Consider the following 18,579-nt stretch of genomic DNA (forward strand, 5'->3'; position numbering starts at 1 on the left):
GAACAACTTTGCGGGGCAGCAGCTTTGTGAGCTTCAGGTCGTCGTCAGCCGAGGCCGGCCGCCGCTTTCAAACTGAGACTCTCGTAAGAGGCAGCAAAACAGCCCTTGCAGAGACTGCTGCATCCCTGCGTGAACTGTACATTATCGGGCCAGAATTTGTATCTTGCGTCACAAACGTGTAGTCTGACGGTAACGGGTGACAGATGAAGCTGAGCGCGCCCACTGGGTTCGCGATTTGCTAGCATCGGCTCGCAGGCAAGCCGAGCTACCTCTTTAGGAGACAGCTCTATCAGCCGCGAATTGTTGGGAGCCATAGATTTCACAACGCGCCATTGTTCAAGTCGAGGAGTGGGTAAGTGCTGCATGTATTCCGCCTGCTGTAACTAGCAAGAATAAGTCTCCGGAAGGTAGATAAAGAAGTAGACCATGCATTTAGATTCCACTGTGCGCCGGAGCTTTTAGTTTCTATTTTTTCTTTGTTTACATGTGGCGTGTAGCAAGCGTTCATGCTTCCAAAATTTACTTTATGATAATCTTGAGTACGTGATTATCGCACACTTTATACTAGTCAGGACTGCTAGAGCACTGAATCAGGAATGCATGACTTAGAAATGTGCTTAATGAACCAACAAGATATCAGCAATGAGCTTGGCGGTTACAGTGTGGCTTCTGGCACTGTGTGATGGGTGCGTATCTTGAGTCACACCGTAAAAAAATTGCATCGTTACTCCTAAACTCCAGTAGTATTGGACGGTTTTTACAGATAAATCTACGGGGAGCAAACTGTGTTCCAGAAAACTATACAGAGATCGGGGACAAGATTACTACGGCACACTCTTCTCGAAGAAATTTTCCAAAAAATGACAAACATCGTATGTTCCAGCTAGACTTTCATTTGAGCTAGTTGGTTGTAGCTTGACATGGTTTACGCAAAAAGCGTACAGGCGCTAAAAGACGAAGACAAGCACACTCAAGACAGGAGAGGCGCCAACTTCCAACTAAGTTTATTCATGGAAAAAACCGCTTAATAACCACACCAGCAGGCAAAGATAGAAGCAAATAAAAAAAACACGCAGTGACAGAGCATAGGAACACGTGCCAAAAGGATCAAGCAATGATTAGAACTCTGATAATGACCTACTGAGAAACCTAATCTCTTCTTCTGAGAGCGAGACAGATGGCTTGCTTATGCAGATATGACCCCTCTGCTTGATGTAATAAGCTATGATTTCACGCTCTAATTTGTCTTTAGACCTTGCGATGAATTTGGTGTTTTCAAAACCTGGACGACACTTGCAGCTTTTGCAGTGAGTGGCCATGTGGCTCCCATAACCATTTTTTATCGCAATCTTGTGCTGCCTCACTTTCATAGTAGCACTGACCTGTCTGGCCAATATATTGGCCAGACATTGGCCATATATTGGCAATATATTAGCCAATATATTGGCTTGTAAAAAAGCGCAAGGTGGCGTCAAGGGGTGAACAGGCTCAGAAAGACAAGGACAAAGAAGAGAAACCGACGGTGGTGATTCCCTATATTCATCGGCTTTCGCACAATCTGAACAAAGTAGCCAGCAGGTATAAGGTCAATGTGGTCCTATCTGCTCCTTGCAAGCTGTCGCTCGTGTGCACTTTGAACAAAGCAAGAATGGTTAGGCAGTGCAAAACTAATCACCAAATCCGCGCCACTGTTTACACTACTGACGTTGTGTATGCTGTGCCTCTTAGCTGTGGTCTGGAATATATTGGCCAGACAGGTTAATGCTACAATGAAAGAGTGAGGCAGCACAAGATTGCGATAAAAAATGGTTATGGGAGCCACATGGCCACTCACTGCAAAAGCTGCAAGTGTCGTCCAGGTTTTGAAAACACCAAATTCATCGCAAGGTCTAAAGACAAATTAGAGCGTGAAATCATAGAAGCTTATTACATCAACCAGACGGGTCATATCTGCATAAGCAAGCCATCTGTCTCGCTCTCAGAAGAAGAGATTAGGTTTCACAGTGGGTCATTATCAGAGTTTAATCATTGCTTGATCCTTTTGGCACGTGTTCCTATGCTCTGTCACTGCGTGTTTTTTGGTTTGCTTCTATCTTTGCCTGCTGGTGTGGTTATTAAGCGGTTTTTTCCATGAATAAACTTAGTTGGAAGTTGGCGCCTGTCCTGTCTTGAGTGTGCTTGTCTTCGTCTTTTAGTGCCTGTACGCTTTTTGCGGAAACCATATCGTATGTTCATTTGCGGTTTTAAGTAGATTATAACTGATGCAAAGATTAATTTTCCTTTCTCTAACACAAAATCGGTAATTGCTTAGAGACCGGTCGCGCGGCCTCGATAGGTACGCAGATGTGTAATACATTGATACTTACGCATTATCAGAGTTATTTGGCAATATCAGATAAGCAAATGATAAAACAACTGACGGCCATCATATGGAGATACCTCAGCTACTATGACCGCGGAAGTAGTCCTCTAACTTCGCCGTATCGTAATTAGCCTAGGCGTCACCTCTTGGTGGCAAAAAAGCGCCAATAGCGTGACGCGTACAAGCCTCTGTTGCGTTCAAGGAGGAGTGCTGACACCACATCGGTTTTCGCCTGAAAGCTTGCTTGCAACATTGTCACTTAAGAGATGCGTCAGTCAGCTTTCGGATTTTTTTGAGCCCGCATGATTGGATCGTACATTTATTTGCCAACGTACGGCTCGTCGGTTTTTCTTTTTGTGTGTGTGTGTGTGCCTTTGCCAAAAATGTCAGTGATGCAGGATGTAACCAATTGTTCCTCCCCTGCCGAAGAAATTCATAGGTCATTACTCTGACAGTCAACAGCTTTCATAAAAGTGAAAAACTACCGAGGGCACTTAAGTCAGCTTACTTGCTATGAACGCGAAAACACTGTGCAAATTGCTGCTGTTTCCACTGGCGCGTTCGTGGTTTGTGTAACTTAGTTCGTGTTAGCAAACCACACACTATTCAGAGCTCCGTGGGTTAATGCCCATATGTGCAGAATCAGTCATTCTCTACTTAACATACACAGATGGCGACGAGTATAACAGCGCCGTGGCGCAGCCTAGGCATGACTAGGCATTACAAGGCATGACTAGGCATCCTAGGCATTACTAGGCATGACTAGGCAGGACTAGGCAGCCTAGGCATGACTAGGCAGCCTAGGAGTGACTAGATATCCCACCTAGTGATCGTAAGGGCGTGACCCTTCAGGTCACGACCCCCAACACCTCTTTCTATGATTAATAAATGTTTTCACCATCACCAGCGGTTGAGCGATGCGCCACTCTACTGGCAGGTGGTTGTTCCTGTCACAGCCACCCGTAGAGAATGTCAACATATGTTGCTCTCGCGCGACCTCTCGCGCAGCTGGCGCGATGGCCGTCCGAACTTACCCGAGCTTCCTCCTATTGGCTGCAGCTTGCGTGGCGCTCCTCCGGACTTACCCGAACATCCTCCTATTGGCTGCAGCTTGCGTGGCGCTCCTCCGGACTTACCCGAACATCCTCCTATTGGCTGCAGCTTGCGTGGCGCTCCTCCGGACTTACCCGAACATCCTCCTATTGGCTGCAGCTTGCGTGGCGCTCCTCCGTACTTACACGAGCTTAGCCGAATTAATACCGAGTTACCGAGTAACTCAGGTAAGCTCGGGTAAGTGTCCACACTGTGTGCTAACACTTTCTGTGCACATTTTCCGTGGATGACACGCATGAGCCAAGTAATGCTTACGTGCTAAAACGCAGGTTCAAACTTTCGTTTTATATTGTTGTACAAAATATTCATTGACTGTAATAATTTCACGAAGCCAGAAGCAAGATAGGTAGATTTCAGTTATGCGTGAACTTTTTATTCCGCATAATCTGCATCTTTGGAGCACTGTACACAAAGAAACAGCGATGGCTTCGAGGAATAGAAAGCTGCTGCTTGGATGGAGTGATTTTAGGACGTGCTGGATCCTGCTGCAAGTTATGAGGTGTGTGTGCAGTGATATTTACTGCTTAGACATGCGCGGTGACTTGCGTTTACTGAATAGGGCTTCGTTGAACCAGCCCACATCTATTTAACGCACATTAGTAAATGACAAAATGCACTGAAATGATAATGATGGTCGTGATTCGAAATCTGTATTTTCGCTACTCTGATTTGGGCTGAACAAGGTGTTATTCCAAGCTTATGTGGAACCGCAAAGAAGCCAGCCGTTAGTGAGCTGCGCAGTCATATGTGGTCGCTGGTCCTTTGCATCTTGACTGCAAGCGACAGTCACCTCCATTCGAAGTTCGAAAGTGACCTTTGGCAGCTAACCGGCGGATATTAGGAGATCTTGATAACACTTCCATTGAAAATAGTGACAGTTTGAAATTATTTGTGACTTGCTGAAATGCATTGCTCATGTTAACGTCATTCCGCGGCGTTTGCACTACGTACTCTACATGGCAGTCATAAAAAAACATTAAATCTGATATCGTCACAATAGTGTGACGATATTAAATCGGGCAAAAAGAAGTGAAGCTCTGGTGCCGGCAATGAAAGCGCATCGTGCTTAACGGTTGAAAGTGTACTTTGTGCGTTTCAGGGTCTGTTCATCGACTGGCCAGTGCTCAAGAGCGTTCTGGTTCCTCTTGAGTTCCATCTCTACTGAGTTATGAACAATGGCGACCGCTATGGACTGGCTGAACACGTTGACGCACGTTCGGCAACGGTTCCTAAAGAGAAGAAAGAGACAAAATAAGGGAGAGGTTTCAGGAAAGCTTCGCTTGAGCGTAGGTGCCCCCACGCCAGTAACTGACGTTTCGGCTGATTTCACAGTTGTGTATTAGTTGTAAAAATTGAGTTTCTATTTTTGTCTTTGGTAAGGGGTGCTGGGCTGAAGAGGTACAAATGGCGCGCAAGTCTCTTGGTTACAAGAAGTTAAAGAATTTTAAGAAAAAATTATGTTTGAATTTCTCGTGAGAATCAGGGCCCTGTCATTATGAATCAGCTGATTTTCCTGGAGCACTACAGTTTATATTCCAGGGATGACCGACGCCAGCCCCCAACTAATAATAATAATACTAATAATAATGGTTTTCGGGGAAAGGAAATGGCGCAGGATCTGCCTCACATATCTCGGTGGACACCTGAACCACGCCGTAAGGGAAGGGATAAAGGAGGGAGTGAAAGAAGAAAGAGTTGCCGTAGTGGAGGGCTCCGGAATAATTTTGACCACCTGGGGATTTTTAACGTGCACTGACATCGCACAGCACACGGGCGCCTTAGCGTTTCGCCTCCACCGAAGCGCAACCACCGCGGTCGGGTTCGAACCCAGGAACTCCTGATCAGTAGCCGAGCGTCCTAACCACTGAGCCTCCGCGGCGGGGCCCCCAATAATAGGAAGCATGGTGTTACCAATTCTGCAGCATTAAAACTATGGCGACACTTAAGTCAATTTAAGTGTGGAATGTGACAACATTAGATTGCACATTTGTGTCTCAGCTTCTGTGCAACTTGTGCGCGTGTGTTTGCCTCAGTTTGTTTGCAATTGTCTATCCAACCACCATATTCGGATTGCTAGCTGCAGTAGCAGATATCCGCTTTGCTGTCCCAGTGCCAACATTTGCATATATATCTCATTTTTTCTGCTTTTTCATTTCGATTCCCTGCCTAGGTTGCTGCCTAGAAACTATGTCACTCACAACCCAAACGGCAGGTTGTGATAACGTCTCAAGGTGATGTGAGCTCTTTCGACCAATTATTAATTTAACTGCCACCTGCCACAGTGGGCAGCGTGTGATGTCGCCACAAGTTCACGTGATCTCTATCGACCAATGAGAGTGCCCATCAGGGCAGGTCATGATTACTTCGGAAGGTTACATGACGGCTCTTGGCCAGTCAGCAAATTCCGTGACACTGGACATCGGCGGTGTTTGGTGTGACAAGTCTAATGCAATCACGTTACTGATTTTCGCAAGCAATAAAAATCTGATTGCTGTTGAAGTGTTCGTTCGTGTTGCAGGGCAAATGCAAGTGGTGAAATTGACAACTAGATAACTTACATGATCCAGTCGACGGCCAACAAGAGACCGATGTGCGATGGGCCGATGCCACCTGCCTTCAGCACAAGGATCATTGTGATGACGCCCGCGTTGGGTATGCCTCTGTTCGCAAAGCTGGTCAGGGCACCCGCAACACTGAAATTCAAGTGAAAATGCGAAACAACCCTTACCTACCACAACGTAACTCTGTAAATGAAGTAGCGTTATCGCATACTGTCACTCAGATCTGGCCCCAGCTGTGCCGAAAAGGTGATGACATGAGTTGATAAATTTGTAACAATTCCAAACGCTACGTACGCCGCTGTTTAAGAAGCGAGCAAAAGTCGAAGCTTTTGCTGCTTGCATGCGGTACATTGGGGTATAAGCGGCACTTTGCTCAGGGATGGCGAGGATATAAGCTCTGCGGGAAAGTAGCTGTACTCGACCTACCAAATGGCCAGGTAATGGGCAAAGTCGAGCTCGATGCCACTCAGGTTGGCGATGAAGATGGTTCCGATGGCGGCGTAGAGGGCGGTGCCGTCCAGGTTGAAGGCCGAGGCGATGGGCGCCACGAAGCGCGTGACGCGCCGGTCGAGCTTGCAGTTCTGCTCGAGGCACATGAACGTCACCGGAAGAGTGGCCACACTGCGCAAGGAAGGAGACATTGCAGACGTATTAGACCCACTGAGGTGGATCAGTGGTTAGGGCGCTCGACTACTGATCCGGAGTTCTCAGGTTCGAACCCGACCGCGGCGGCTGCGTTTTCATGGAGGAAAAAACGCTAAGGCGCCCGTGTGCTGTGCGATGTCAGTGCACGTTAAAGATCCCCAGGTGGTCGAAATTATTCCGGAGCCCTCCACTACGGCACCTCTTTCTTCCTTTCTTCTTTCACTCCCTCCTTTTTCCCTTCCTTTACGGCGCGGTTAAGAGGAGACAGATACTGCGCGATTTCCTTTGCCCAAAAACCAATTATTATTATTATTAGACGTAATAGATAACGTAATAGAATGTAATCTTTTCTCACGGCCGTGTCACCTTGTCTATGATGTAGCAAGTATTTCTTTGCAACGCTTCTTGCTTTGCCGTCTGCCTTGCGAAGTGTATTCTTTTTGTAGCGATAGCTACACATTACGGTAGCATTTCGAGACTTCAGTGTGGTGGCGCCGCCGCCCTGTGGCTGCGCACCACCCTGTGGCTGCGCCACCATGCTCTGACGTGTTTGGTCACGTGGTGCGGAGCAGCTGCCGGCGGCGCGGCGCCGTGGCTGATCACGCGGTTCGTCACGTGGTTGGTAACGTGACCAAGTTCCACTTGGCCAGCAGTAGCTATCGCGTCACTCCAGGTTTAACCAGAGGTAAACCACCGCCATTTTTTTGTAGCGAAAGCTACACTACGCTAGCCGGAGCGATTTCGCCAGTCTTGTCCATCTGCTCCTACTGCGCAAGAGCGAGTTTCGCCACAGGTGCGCCTCGCGTGACGTCACAGTTGCGCCGCCGCCTCGCCCTCTCCCCCGCTGCGCGTTGACGCCACGACTAGCTATGCGCCTTACTGCGCACGCGGATGGGGTCGAATGAATACGGGAGGCGATGCGCTCGGCCGTCAGTTGCAAGCCATGGAGGAAGAGAAACCTTGCTCGCTGCGGCAGCTTTCCCTACGCATACTAGGCATAGCAGAGCTAAACCAACGCTAATTTTTTTTCCTATTTGTTGATTGTGCGTATTCCCTTCTGAGCGTATGTCTTCTGGTAGAGGTATAAGGCGCCCGTGCGCTGTGCGATGTCAGTGCACGTTAAAGATCCCCTGGTGGTCGAAATTATTCCGGAGCCTTCCACAACGGCACCTGTTCCTTTATTCTTTAACTCCCTCCTTTGCCGCTGTTAAACTCAACTCAGCAATGCTTGAAGGTAATGTATCCACTCCTACTTTGACTGCTAAGAGGCAGTTGGCAGTGTTTAAAAATTAAACGAAAAATAATACAAGATCCATAAGCATCAACGTCCATGACCACTACGCCATTGCGAACAATGTTAGCCTGGCTACATGCCTACGTGAGCAGCATGTAACAGAGCAGTATGTGAAAGTGACACTGAGAAAAAGTGCATCGAGTTTTTGTCTTTAGTAAAAATTTATTAAGATTCTCTTTTTGACCTTGTTGACGTTTGTTCAGAAGCAAAATGTGCACTTATTGCTAATTAAATTGCGTTTAAACATTAGATGATTTGTTCGCCAGCACTGGGTTCAAATACGTGACATCAAGACCAAGGGCTCTGTGATCACGTCGAAGTGAACGTTGTTGTAGCCTAGCCTCCACGGGATCCGCGTTAAATTCTTGTTATTACAATTTGCTGAAGAAAACGGACGGTGACAAATGTATTTCATTTGTTTCAAACTTCTCTTGATTGGAAGTGCCATTTTTTTAGTGAAAGTAGCATATTTATCATGTGACACATCAATACAAGGTGACTTGAATTTACCTTCAGAGTGGATTTGAAATAAAAACCCAAATAAATGTTTGGCCATCCAGGTTCTAAATGTGTTTAATTAGCAGACGACCATAAAAAAATACTACGGGACTGAGCGCAAACTCAACCTAGCTTCGGATCACCGACCTTCACTGGCACATGTAATAAAGAGCGACTCTATGACGGCGCGCTTACGCGCCTCTGTGAGACCGACTCACGATCCATACAAAAATTCAGGGTCAGAGATCAGACCATTCCTATAGTACACCTACGCTTATCGCTGCCGCTTAACGTCGGGAAACTGACTAGAGGCCCTTTTAATACTAGCACTGCAAAATAAACAATCCTGTAAGAAAGAAAATGATGAAAAATAGAAAAGACAAAGAAAAATAAAGCTTCGATTTAGCGAGGGTTGCCCTCATGAAAAGGAAAATGAAAATTAGCTTTTGGGGAAAGGAAACGGCGCAATATCTGCCTCAAATATCGGCAGACACCCGAACCGCGGAGTAAAGGAAGGAATAAAGAATGGGAGTGAAAGAAGAAAGGAAGAAAGAGGTGCCGTAGTGGAGGGCTCCGGAATAATTTCGACCACCTGGGGATCATTAACGTGCACTGACATCGCATAGCACACGGGCGCCTTTGCGTTTCGCCTCCTTCCTCTCTCCCTGTCCCCTCACCTCTTTCATTTCATTTTTCCATCCTGCCTACAACCCTTTACTTCCGCTGCCAGTAAAGCAGCTGAATGAGCTAGCTTCTTATCCGCCTTTTATGTGCTGTTTATATGCTTTTTGAATGCTCTATGCTGTGCTGTATATATTTCGCCATGCTTCTCAATAAAACCTCAGTTGCTAGTTCAGCGCTTGTCCCCTTCTTTCTGTCTGTGTTTGCTTGCGCGCCGTTTTTCACTAAGATACTTCCGCTGCCCCAGCTGAGGTGCTTCAGTATCGATGACATATGCCATGGCTAACAAAAAGTTTTTCCTTCCTTTTTGTTATTATTTAATAAAACCACTGCTACTGCTACTACTACTGCTTTCGCCTCCGTCGAAACGCGACCGGCAAGGTCGGGTTCGAACCCGGGTACATCGGATCAGTAGCCGAGTGCCCTAACCACTGAGCCACCGCGGCGAGTAGTGTCACGAAATTCCCATTCGTCGACAGGGTCGTGACGCCACAAACCACCTGACCACTCCTGGGTACTTCAAACATCCCACAAAGTGATGATGTCCCTGCACAATTCCTCACTGGTCTACAAGGTCGGGACCCGGTTCGTGACTTGATTCGTGACTTGATTCCACCAACTCTGCGTAGTGCCCCTGAAGAGATAAAATTTGGAGGACGCTTAAGCTTCACCTTTAAAAGCAGGCCGCGGGTGCTTGTTGCAGCATTGCCAAGGAATCCACGGAACGCCATCGTCCTTCGGCGCGACCCCTTGCCCGGACAATTTAAGGAAAGGAATCCTATCTTGGTGGACACCCAAACCGCGCCGTAAGGCAAGTAAAATTAAATGAAAATTGGTTTTAAGGAATGGAAATGACGCCTGTCTCACAATTCTCGCTGGACACCCGTACCCCGCCGTAAGGGAAATTTCCCTTACGGCGCGGTTCAGGTGCCCACCGAGATGCGCCATTTTTCACTGACGGCCAAAGACGCCGACCACGTGCCGAGTGCCGCCGCGGTAGCTCAGTGGTTATGGCGCTCGGGGGATGACCCGAAAAACTAGGGATCAATTCCGGCCGCGGCGGTCGAATTTCGGTGGAGGCGAAATTCTAGAGACCCGTCCACTGTGCGATGTCAGTGCACGTTAAGATCCGCAGGTGGTCGAAATTCCCGGAGCCCTTCACTACAGCGTCCCTCATACTTTGGGACATTAAACCCACATAAACCATTAACCAAACCGCGTGCCGAGGGGCGCTGAACGCTCCAGATCACCGCGGGATTGGTTGATTTTCTATGGTCACCGGAAATTGCTGGTGTGAACGCGGAAAGTATTTTATGGGTCACATTTTGCATCAAGGAGGAGGAGTCGGTCGTGATTATCCCCATGTTGGCCCATAATCCCTCGGAACTATCTAGTTTTCTCGAAGTTACGTGTTGAAACCAATCCCTTAGAGTTACGTGGTGTTCGCTACTGCCGGCCAACAGATGGCGCCAGTTGCCGATGTCCAGGACAGCTGGGCGCGTTTTGGTTACGACATGCCACAAGATCTCACATTCAACTTTCGTCGAAAAGCAGCAGCAGCTACTGCCTGCAATCTAAACAGAAAGGAATAAAAAGTGAGTAAGGTGTCCTCTAGAACACACCTTTATATAAGAGACAGTGCGCTAGAGGGCAGCATACTCGCTTTTTACTCCAATAAGCATGTTCATGTTCATAGTTTACCTGTCCGAAGTTCCGAAGGCTGTGACGAACGCGTGCAGCAGGTTCCTGGCGAACACGAGCGGGTTCTTGCGCACGAAAGCCCAGTAGATGAGCGGCAGCACGATGAACGAGTGGATTGCCAGGCCCGTCATCACGGTGCCGATGTAGGCGCCCACGTTGAAGGCCTGTTCGCCCAGCGCGTCGCCTCGCCCGATGGATGCACACAGCAGGAACACCACGCCGATGGGGAAGTACCTGCCCGCGAAGGGAGGGAGCACAGACCGTGTCACTCCTGGTGAAAGAGTGTCTTCTCACCTGTCTCAGGACTCAGCAGCACATCTGGCTGGTTCACCGGGACCGCCAGGTTGCGGCTTAGATCAATTAAGTGTAATAATCAAGACTAATGATTGGTATTTAGAAAACAGAGTCCTGCATTTTGTGCGTGTGAACTGGTCGATGACTTTGCATGTTCGTGCTTCCGCTATTTTTTTATGCATGGAACAGTCAGACATACATTTGCAGCTCATATCCCGGTTCTCCTACGAGAGCGCCTTGGATATTTGGCCAAGTAAGCGCAGCATTATAAGAAAAATTAACAGGCAGGATGACGTACTGGCTGCATTAACTATTTTTTTTGTGCGTGAGTGAGTGTTTCAATGGCGTTGTTATTTACTTTTTTCCGTGTTTACTGCGAATACGCTTATTTTTGTTCTGTCCTGATTTATTCATATCTCTTATGTATATTGTATCGCGTACTGTTCTGTTAACATTCACAGCGTTTATGTTCGCTCACTAATATTACTTCTCCTGACGCTTGTACTTTCTTTTACATGTTGTGTACTGTTTGTGCTTGTGTTATGTTTAACTGCGTATCGTCGGAGAAAGTGTTTTCTATGAAGTGGTGAAATGAAGTAGCCGGAGCCGCTATGCGGCACTAAGCTCGCATTTATTGTTCATGTAAATAAAAAAATTGCATTTGAACTTGGTCTGCCGCGGGAAATGAAGCACTGCTACTGGACTTGAGACGGCGACCACGAGTGTTTCTATGGAATCCGGTGCAGCCCTACAGACACCAGCAGAGCGTTGATTAAGTTTACAGTTAAGTTACAGTTAAGTTTACAGTGAGTTTTAAGTTTACAAGTTCCAAGCTTACTGATCCGTAAAATTTGTTCAAGAATTATAGTTATGTGCAGGGATGGACCTCTTGAGCATGATACGAGATGGCGGACGGTAGAGATGACATATTAACAGCACAAATCTGTAGTATCTAGAGTTTAAGTGTAACACCGAGTAAGCCCATTGTCATCATTGTGATTGTAGTGAGGATATGTTCTCGCATCTTCATGGTAGATGTGATGACATATATGTTTCACGGCCGGCGGGCATAGCGCGTACGGTCCGTCCCGAGCCACTGCCTGTTTCGTCGCCTTCAAGTCAGTACAAATATTAGAGAAAATCTACGTAGAAGATAGATAGCGAACGAAAATGCAGTAGGACAGCACAAGTGCAAGTAGGCACGAATTAAATAAATACGGGTCGAGTATCAACAGAGAAAAATAAAGAACACAGCGGCAAACACACAAAATAGGGGGGCAAAATATCGCAGCTCATTTTGTTTCATTGTTCCATAGAAACCGTATAAGACTTAATACCCAATAATGCAGCAAGTGGTTAGATTACATGAGTGTCTGTTAGTTGCTAGATTTCAGTGTCTCCTGTGGAGTCGTTTGATTAACTTCAATAGAAAAAAAATCAATTGCCTATATCGCTGTGGTTTTTCCAGAAACCTGAGGCCACACTGTGACATATGACACCGGATAAAACTTAAAGGAACTAATCGTCTGTGCAGAATGATCACTGTGCTTCAAATCTGTCCATGGTCTATAGACAGCCTATAAACTTTCTATGGACTCTGTTGCCTCCCTATAGACACTTCTGTCTATATATTCAAAGCCTACGCACTGTCTATCGACAAAAGTCTACTAAATGTGTATGGCGATAAATCTATAGATTGTCTATAGACTGTCTGTCAGATTTAAATTACCTATAGACTATCTTCTACCATTTGTCTAAAGACAGTCTACAGACATTATAGACAGAAGCCTGTGGACAGTTTATAGACTGTCTAAAGATATATAATGGAGTTCTCACTCATAATTATTGCTGGGGTCCGTAGCGCACATGGCACAACTAAAGGGAATGTTTAGAAGAGTAAAAACCGAAAATGATAAAAGTGCAACTAACTGCCAGCGGTGATTTTAATTAATTTGAGCGAACGATTCAAACTTGCATCACTATACATTTTGCAGCTCACTCAAACGTCGCCCTGTTACACAGCCGCCTATAGGAGTTTCCATGAATTATATTGTGCTGTGAAAGTATGCGAGCCACAAAACACGCGCTTGAGTTAATGTGCTAGGCTTGAAAAAGAACAGGTGACTCCCTGGTCCTGCTATTTGGCCCAATAGACAAATGGTATCCAGTCAACACCGCAAAGTAGACATGAGACACGACACAAAATGCTCCCCAATTCATTGGGCTTGTAGATTTAGGCTTAGCTCGGCATGAGAACGTCTGAGTGTGAACAGGATATTTTGAATACAGAACTTATGTGCCGTAATTGATAACAGTTTTTTTTACTGATCTTGGAAAAAAAAGATGTTACTGCCTATAACAGTTTTGGATACTGCTGTGAGCACAAAGGAAGAAATAAATGGAAGGAACAGTTAAGCTCCGTCTTAAGGGTTAATGGGTTAATGCCCATATATGCGGAATTGGTCATTCTCGACTTTACCTTCATAGATTCCTCGAAGTCCTCATATCCCTCCCAGCGCGGTGGTGCAACGGTTAAGCGATACGTTACTGCCCTGCGATGGCAGGTGCGGTCACCGGTGGGGCTTGTGCGACCCAGATCCTTTTCCCGAGAACATCTCGAGACCAATCATCAATTTAACTGCCACCTACCACCTGCCACTGTGGTCAGTTTGCTCACAATCCGATGGACAGGTTGTGTGACACCGCAAGATCACGTGACCTAGCTGGCCCGCCTAGGCTGCTCTTCCGGGGATTTTTGGCACAACAACGCCGACATCGACGACGTCGGATTTTCTGTACCCTTACAAAAATATCTTTAGATAGTCTATAGACTGCCCTTAGTCTTTTCTCTATTAAGTCTACAGACTTGTCTATAGGCAACACAAACTGTACAGACAGTCTACAGACATTCTATAGATTTATGGCCATACTCGTTTAGTAGACTTTTGTCTCTAGGCAGTTTATAGATTATGAATAGAGAAAAGGAAATATCTATAGCAAGGCACTAGAATCTATAAGAAGTCTATAGACAGTCTATGGACTACGTTTATAAGGGTACAGCGGAAGCCTTAACGCTATCGCGTTAACACACTTGCACTGATCACATGAAGGTCAACAAACCGTAGCTACAACGCGCACAATTCACAATACGTATAATACAATCCCCACGCCATTTATAATACGTGGATTGCAACAGGTTCCCTAAACAAATAGGATCAGTAAAGTACCGAGAGTAATGCGCCTCGGCGTTCTTTCAGTTTTCAGTTCGGCAGCGCGCAACTCACCACATGACCAGGTAGGAAAGCTTCATGCTCATGACGTTGAGGATGGAGAAGAAGTCGACCATGATGACGGCCATGTCACCCAACAAGCCCGAGATGAGGCCGAACACAGAGCAGAATACGATGATGCCTGCTCGGAAGGTGGAGGTAAAATAGAGAAAGAGAGAGAGAGGGAGAAATATAATGTGCATTAACTACGTTGCAGGTTAATCTATGCCTGAACAGGGCTTCGCAGAATGAACGAGCCCTGCCACAACACAAGCGCTTGTCGTACGACACAATGCACGACAACAAAGCTTGTCCCGTGACAGAAAGTTGTGTTGCGCCACACATGCGCGATGTAAAATTCTGTCGTGGGTATTGATCGGGAATGCTCTACGCCACAACTTTTAACCATGTTTTTTTTCGAGGTAACCAAACTGCACGAGGAATGTAGGCCTTCGTCGTAGCGCGAGCCACGTGGCAACATTTCAACCCCTTACTAACACAAGCACCGTAATCTGAGATAGAAAACATGTGCTTTTAGAATACCAAGAGAACTACTAATATGCACACGTTTCACTCATGCTGAAGGGGCCTCGTTGTACCCCAACGCAGCCTCTGCTGACAAGGCTCCAAACTAAATAAAGGCCACAGAAAAGGTGAAGCCCTTTTTGTGCCTCACTGGTATATTTTTGAGCGGTAGTTATTATCGTTGGTTCAACAATTTTTCTTGCATGCATTGATGAAAAACTCTGAGATTTAGCAAGATAAAAGTATTTACTTTGGAGACTTTCTCTAATTTTAGCGTTTGACGTATTTTTTCTGGAATACTCGGTTTAAGACTTCAGGACAGGCTGCTCATCATTAACAGTCGGGCTACGCCCTTAATAAAATTCCTCTAGACAGTCTATAAAACCCCAAAGAACAGTCTATTTATTTTTTTATTACAGATACCTCAAAGGCCCTTGGGTGAGGGCATTACACGTGCGGCAATGAAGAACCTATAGACAATCTATTGATTTTTGGCCATACACATTAGTAGACTTTTGTCAATAGTAAGTCTATAGACTATGAATAGACAAAAGAAATATCTATAGGAAGGCAATAGAGTCTATAAGAAGTCTATAGACTGTCTATAGACCATTTTTATACGGGCGTAAGCTCCGGGATAAACGGCTCTGTCAAAGATTTGCAATTACCCCTGGGGAAACCAGGAAGAAACACATTTTAACCCGGACTGACTGTTGCTCACTCACCGAAGATGTTGAGGCCGTCCGAGTACTGCAGCTTGCGCACGATGTCAGGTTCGAGATCGCTGGCATTGACGCCCAGAGGCACAAAACGCGGTGGCTGGGCAATCCGAACGGTGCGGTGCAGCTGGAAACAGGCTTGGACTATGTTCTCCGGAAACATGTTCCTGCACAGACAGGATACACCATACATTTAGTCATCGTCATCGTCATCGACAGGCGAGTTGAGAGAGAGTGAGAGAGAGAGAAACCCTTTAATGAAAAGGCAGAGAATTTAGCCGACGTTTAAAACTCGCTGCCATGCTACTCTGCGTGGGGAGGGGAATTTGGGAGGTAAATACGGAAAAGGAGAAGAGTGCGGGAAAGGTTAAATTACAGAAAGAAATAAAAATGGGGCAAAACATAAAATGAGGCCATTAAATGCCTACTAAGGCGCATGGGCGAGAAGTGATGTAACATATGAAATGATGAAGTGCATAGTCTGATAAATGGGCAAACAAAGTTCTTCGAGAAGAATGCATGAGGGCAACATGCTAGAAGAAATTAGAGCTTGTCGAGGTGTCCATTTTACTTTAAATACGCAAACAAAAAGTTTATTGCATGTCTCTGTTGTCTAGGGCAGGAAGGGACCTAAAACACAGTTCATTATTAGAGACAATGGGGAGAGCTTTTCCATGCGCTGCTCATAGTACGCATGCTCATCAGCATATGCAGGGCCCTCAATAAGGATATGTTGCACAGAAGAAACGTATCGGCTCTGGAGCTTGCCGACACATCACTCAGGGAGCAATATGCAACTACTCTCGGTTGTACCTGCCGAGAGTGCCTATACACACGTAATTTTCGCAACTTGGTGCTAATGTCATCAAGGCAACGTTCCATTCTGCTGTGCTGTTAGTCCGCAGTGTACTGCGGACAGTGTTTACAGTGTAGTTAACGGCGTGTACGTCGTTAACTACACTGTAATCAGAAAGGAGTAAAAGGGAGTAAGGTGTCTTCCGGCGCACTCCCTCATAAAATAGTGGGCGCTAGAGGAGAGCTTGTCACTCTTGTATAGGTGCATTCGCGTCTAGAGTGCAGGCAGTCATGACCAAATTGAAGTTGGCCACCCTCTCCTCATAAGTGGCAGGCCTGGTCTGGAGAATAGGGATGAGGAAGACGTTGACGGTGTGGTACCGGAGTGCGTGAGGAACTCTGGAACACTCTTTTCACCCCTTTTTCAGGAGATTTGAGGAGTAAAATTTGGCGGAAAGGAAATTTTCGCGGTTTTTCTGGGAATTTTAAGAGCCTAAATTCTTCATCTTTTTTCAAACTGGCAGAGTTTTCAAGCTACAGGAGGTAAAAGGGGCCTTAAGTAAGTTTTTGTTGGTGGCTTTATTGAGGGAATTGTCGGTTAGAAGACGGAATGGCACTGTTCCTGCGTTTATCGCAGTTGGGGGGAACCTGATAGGTTTAGGAAGTTTTCAGTAAAATGATGAGGTGTGCTTGGGGATATGTTCCTTTCTGAGCATGCCGTAGGAAAGCATATACTGTAGCCTAACTATACAAGGTATATAATTCGTTAAGAGCGCGAACAATCCATGTCCAGCAATTACTGACAAAATTTTTTATAACTAAAATTGTAAGATACCTTTACGGCAATATTGAAGGTAATGGTTCATTCTTCTGACATGTAGCCAAATCCTTCTATTAAAGTGTTTCCATCGGTCGTATCGAAGAGTTAAGACTCCCATAGAAAACCAATGGCGAACGCTTTTTACGATAGCAAAAACTTTAATATAAGAAAAATTCAAAATTATCGTCGGGTGATCGGCAGATATGTTGATTGTTATAGCGAAATCTTAGATTATTTGAAAAAAAATAGCGTTCATAAATGGTTTCCCGTTCAAAAATGCTTTTGTCGAGAATTGCTGGGTATGCTAATTCGCTTGTATTGACGGGCTTGCATCGAAGGGATGGTGTCTGAGATACCGAGAAACTAGGGGAAATTGAACGTCGGTGAAGTAAGCGCGCTAACCTGACGAAGTCGAGGAACGTGTCCAGGCCGGACACGCCAATCTTGCTGACGTCCGTCTCCAGGATCTTCTTGCCGGGTGCAAATATGGCGACCACTACGACCCCCACAAAGGCGGCCAGCATAGTGCTGGCCACGTAGTAGGCCGTCATCCGGGTCATCATCCTGCCCACCGTTCCCGGCTTCACTCTCGTTAGGGCTGCGGGTGAAAAACGACATAAAAGCAGGTGAAAAAAAACACGATGGGGAAATAAAAAAAACGAGATAGCACAATGCCTTGGTAATGACTTTCCGTGACGCTGTGTGGTGTCTATGCGTACATAATAATAATAATAATAATAATAATAATAATAATAATAACAATAATAATAATAATAATAATAATAACAATAATAATAATAATAATAATAATAATAATAATAATAATAATAATAATAATAATAATAATAATATTATTAATAATAATAATAATAATTGGTTTTTGATGAAAGGAAATGGCGCAATATCTGTCTCATATATCGTTGGACACCTGAACCGCGCCGTAAGGGGTAAGGGAAGGGATAAAGGAGGGAGTGACGCCGGAATGTGTTCTTGCACTGCTTGGAACCCGCCGCGGTGGCTCAGTGGTTAGGCCGCTCGGCTACTGATCCGGAGTTCCCGGGTTCGGACCCGACCGCGGCGGCTGCGTTTTTATGGAGGCAAAACGCTAAGGCGCCCGTGTGCTGTGCGATGCCAGTGCCCGTTAAAGATCCCCAGGTTGTCGAAATTATTCCGGAGCTCTCCACTACGGCACCTCTCTCTTCCTTTATTCTTTCACTCTCTCCTTTATCCCTTCCCTTACGGCGCGGTTCGGGTGTCCGACGATATGTGAGACAGATACTGCGCCATTTCCTTTCCCCAAGA

The 18,579-nt window shown here is 46.0% G+C and overlaps 1 protein-coding gene across 1 annotated transcript in view; it reads right to left on the reverse strand.

Annotated features, from left to right (window-relative positions):
* Positions 1 to 3,822: 3,822 nt before the first annotated feature.
* LOC144104619 (excitatory amino acid transporter 2-like) overlaps positions 3,823 to 18,579 on the reverse strand; it is a 47,532-nt gene continuing 32,775 nt past the window's right edge. Inside the window, exons 4-10 of the mRNA XM_077637737.1 lie at positions 17,680 to 17,875; positions 15,669 to 15,829; positions 14,434 to 14,560; positions 10,856 to 11,089; positions 6,463 to 6,657; positions 6,034 to 6,168; positions 3,823 to 4,704 (exon numbers count right to left, since the gene is read on the reverse strand). Coding sequence (XP_077493863.1) covers positions 4,542 to 4,704; positions 6,034 to 6,168; positions 6,463 to 6,657; positions 10,856 to 11,089; positions 14,434 to 14,560; positions 15,669 to 15,829; positions 17,680 to 17,875 — 1,211 coding nt within the window. The 3' untranslated portion in view covers positions 3,823 to 4,541. The remainder of the gene's footprint in view (positions 4,705 to 6,033; positions 6,169 to 6,462; positions 6,658 to 10,855; positions 11,090 to 14,433; positions 14,561 to 15,668; positions 15,830 to 17,679; positions 17,876 to 18,579) is intronic.

This window comes from Amblyomma americanum, chromosome 9 (genome assembly GCF_052857255.1).
Source record: "Amblyomma americanum isolate KBUSLIRL-KWMA chromosome 9, ASM5285725v1, whole genome shotgun sequence".
Lineage (NCBI taxonomy): Eukaryota > Metazoa > Arthropoda > Arachnida > Ixodida > Ixodidae > Amblyomma > Amblyomma americanum.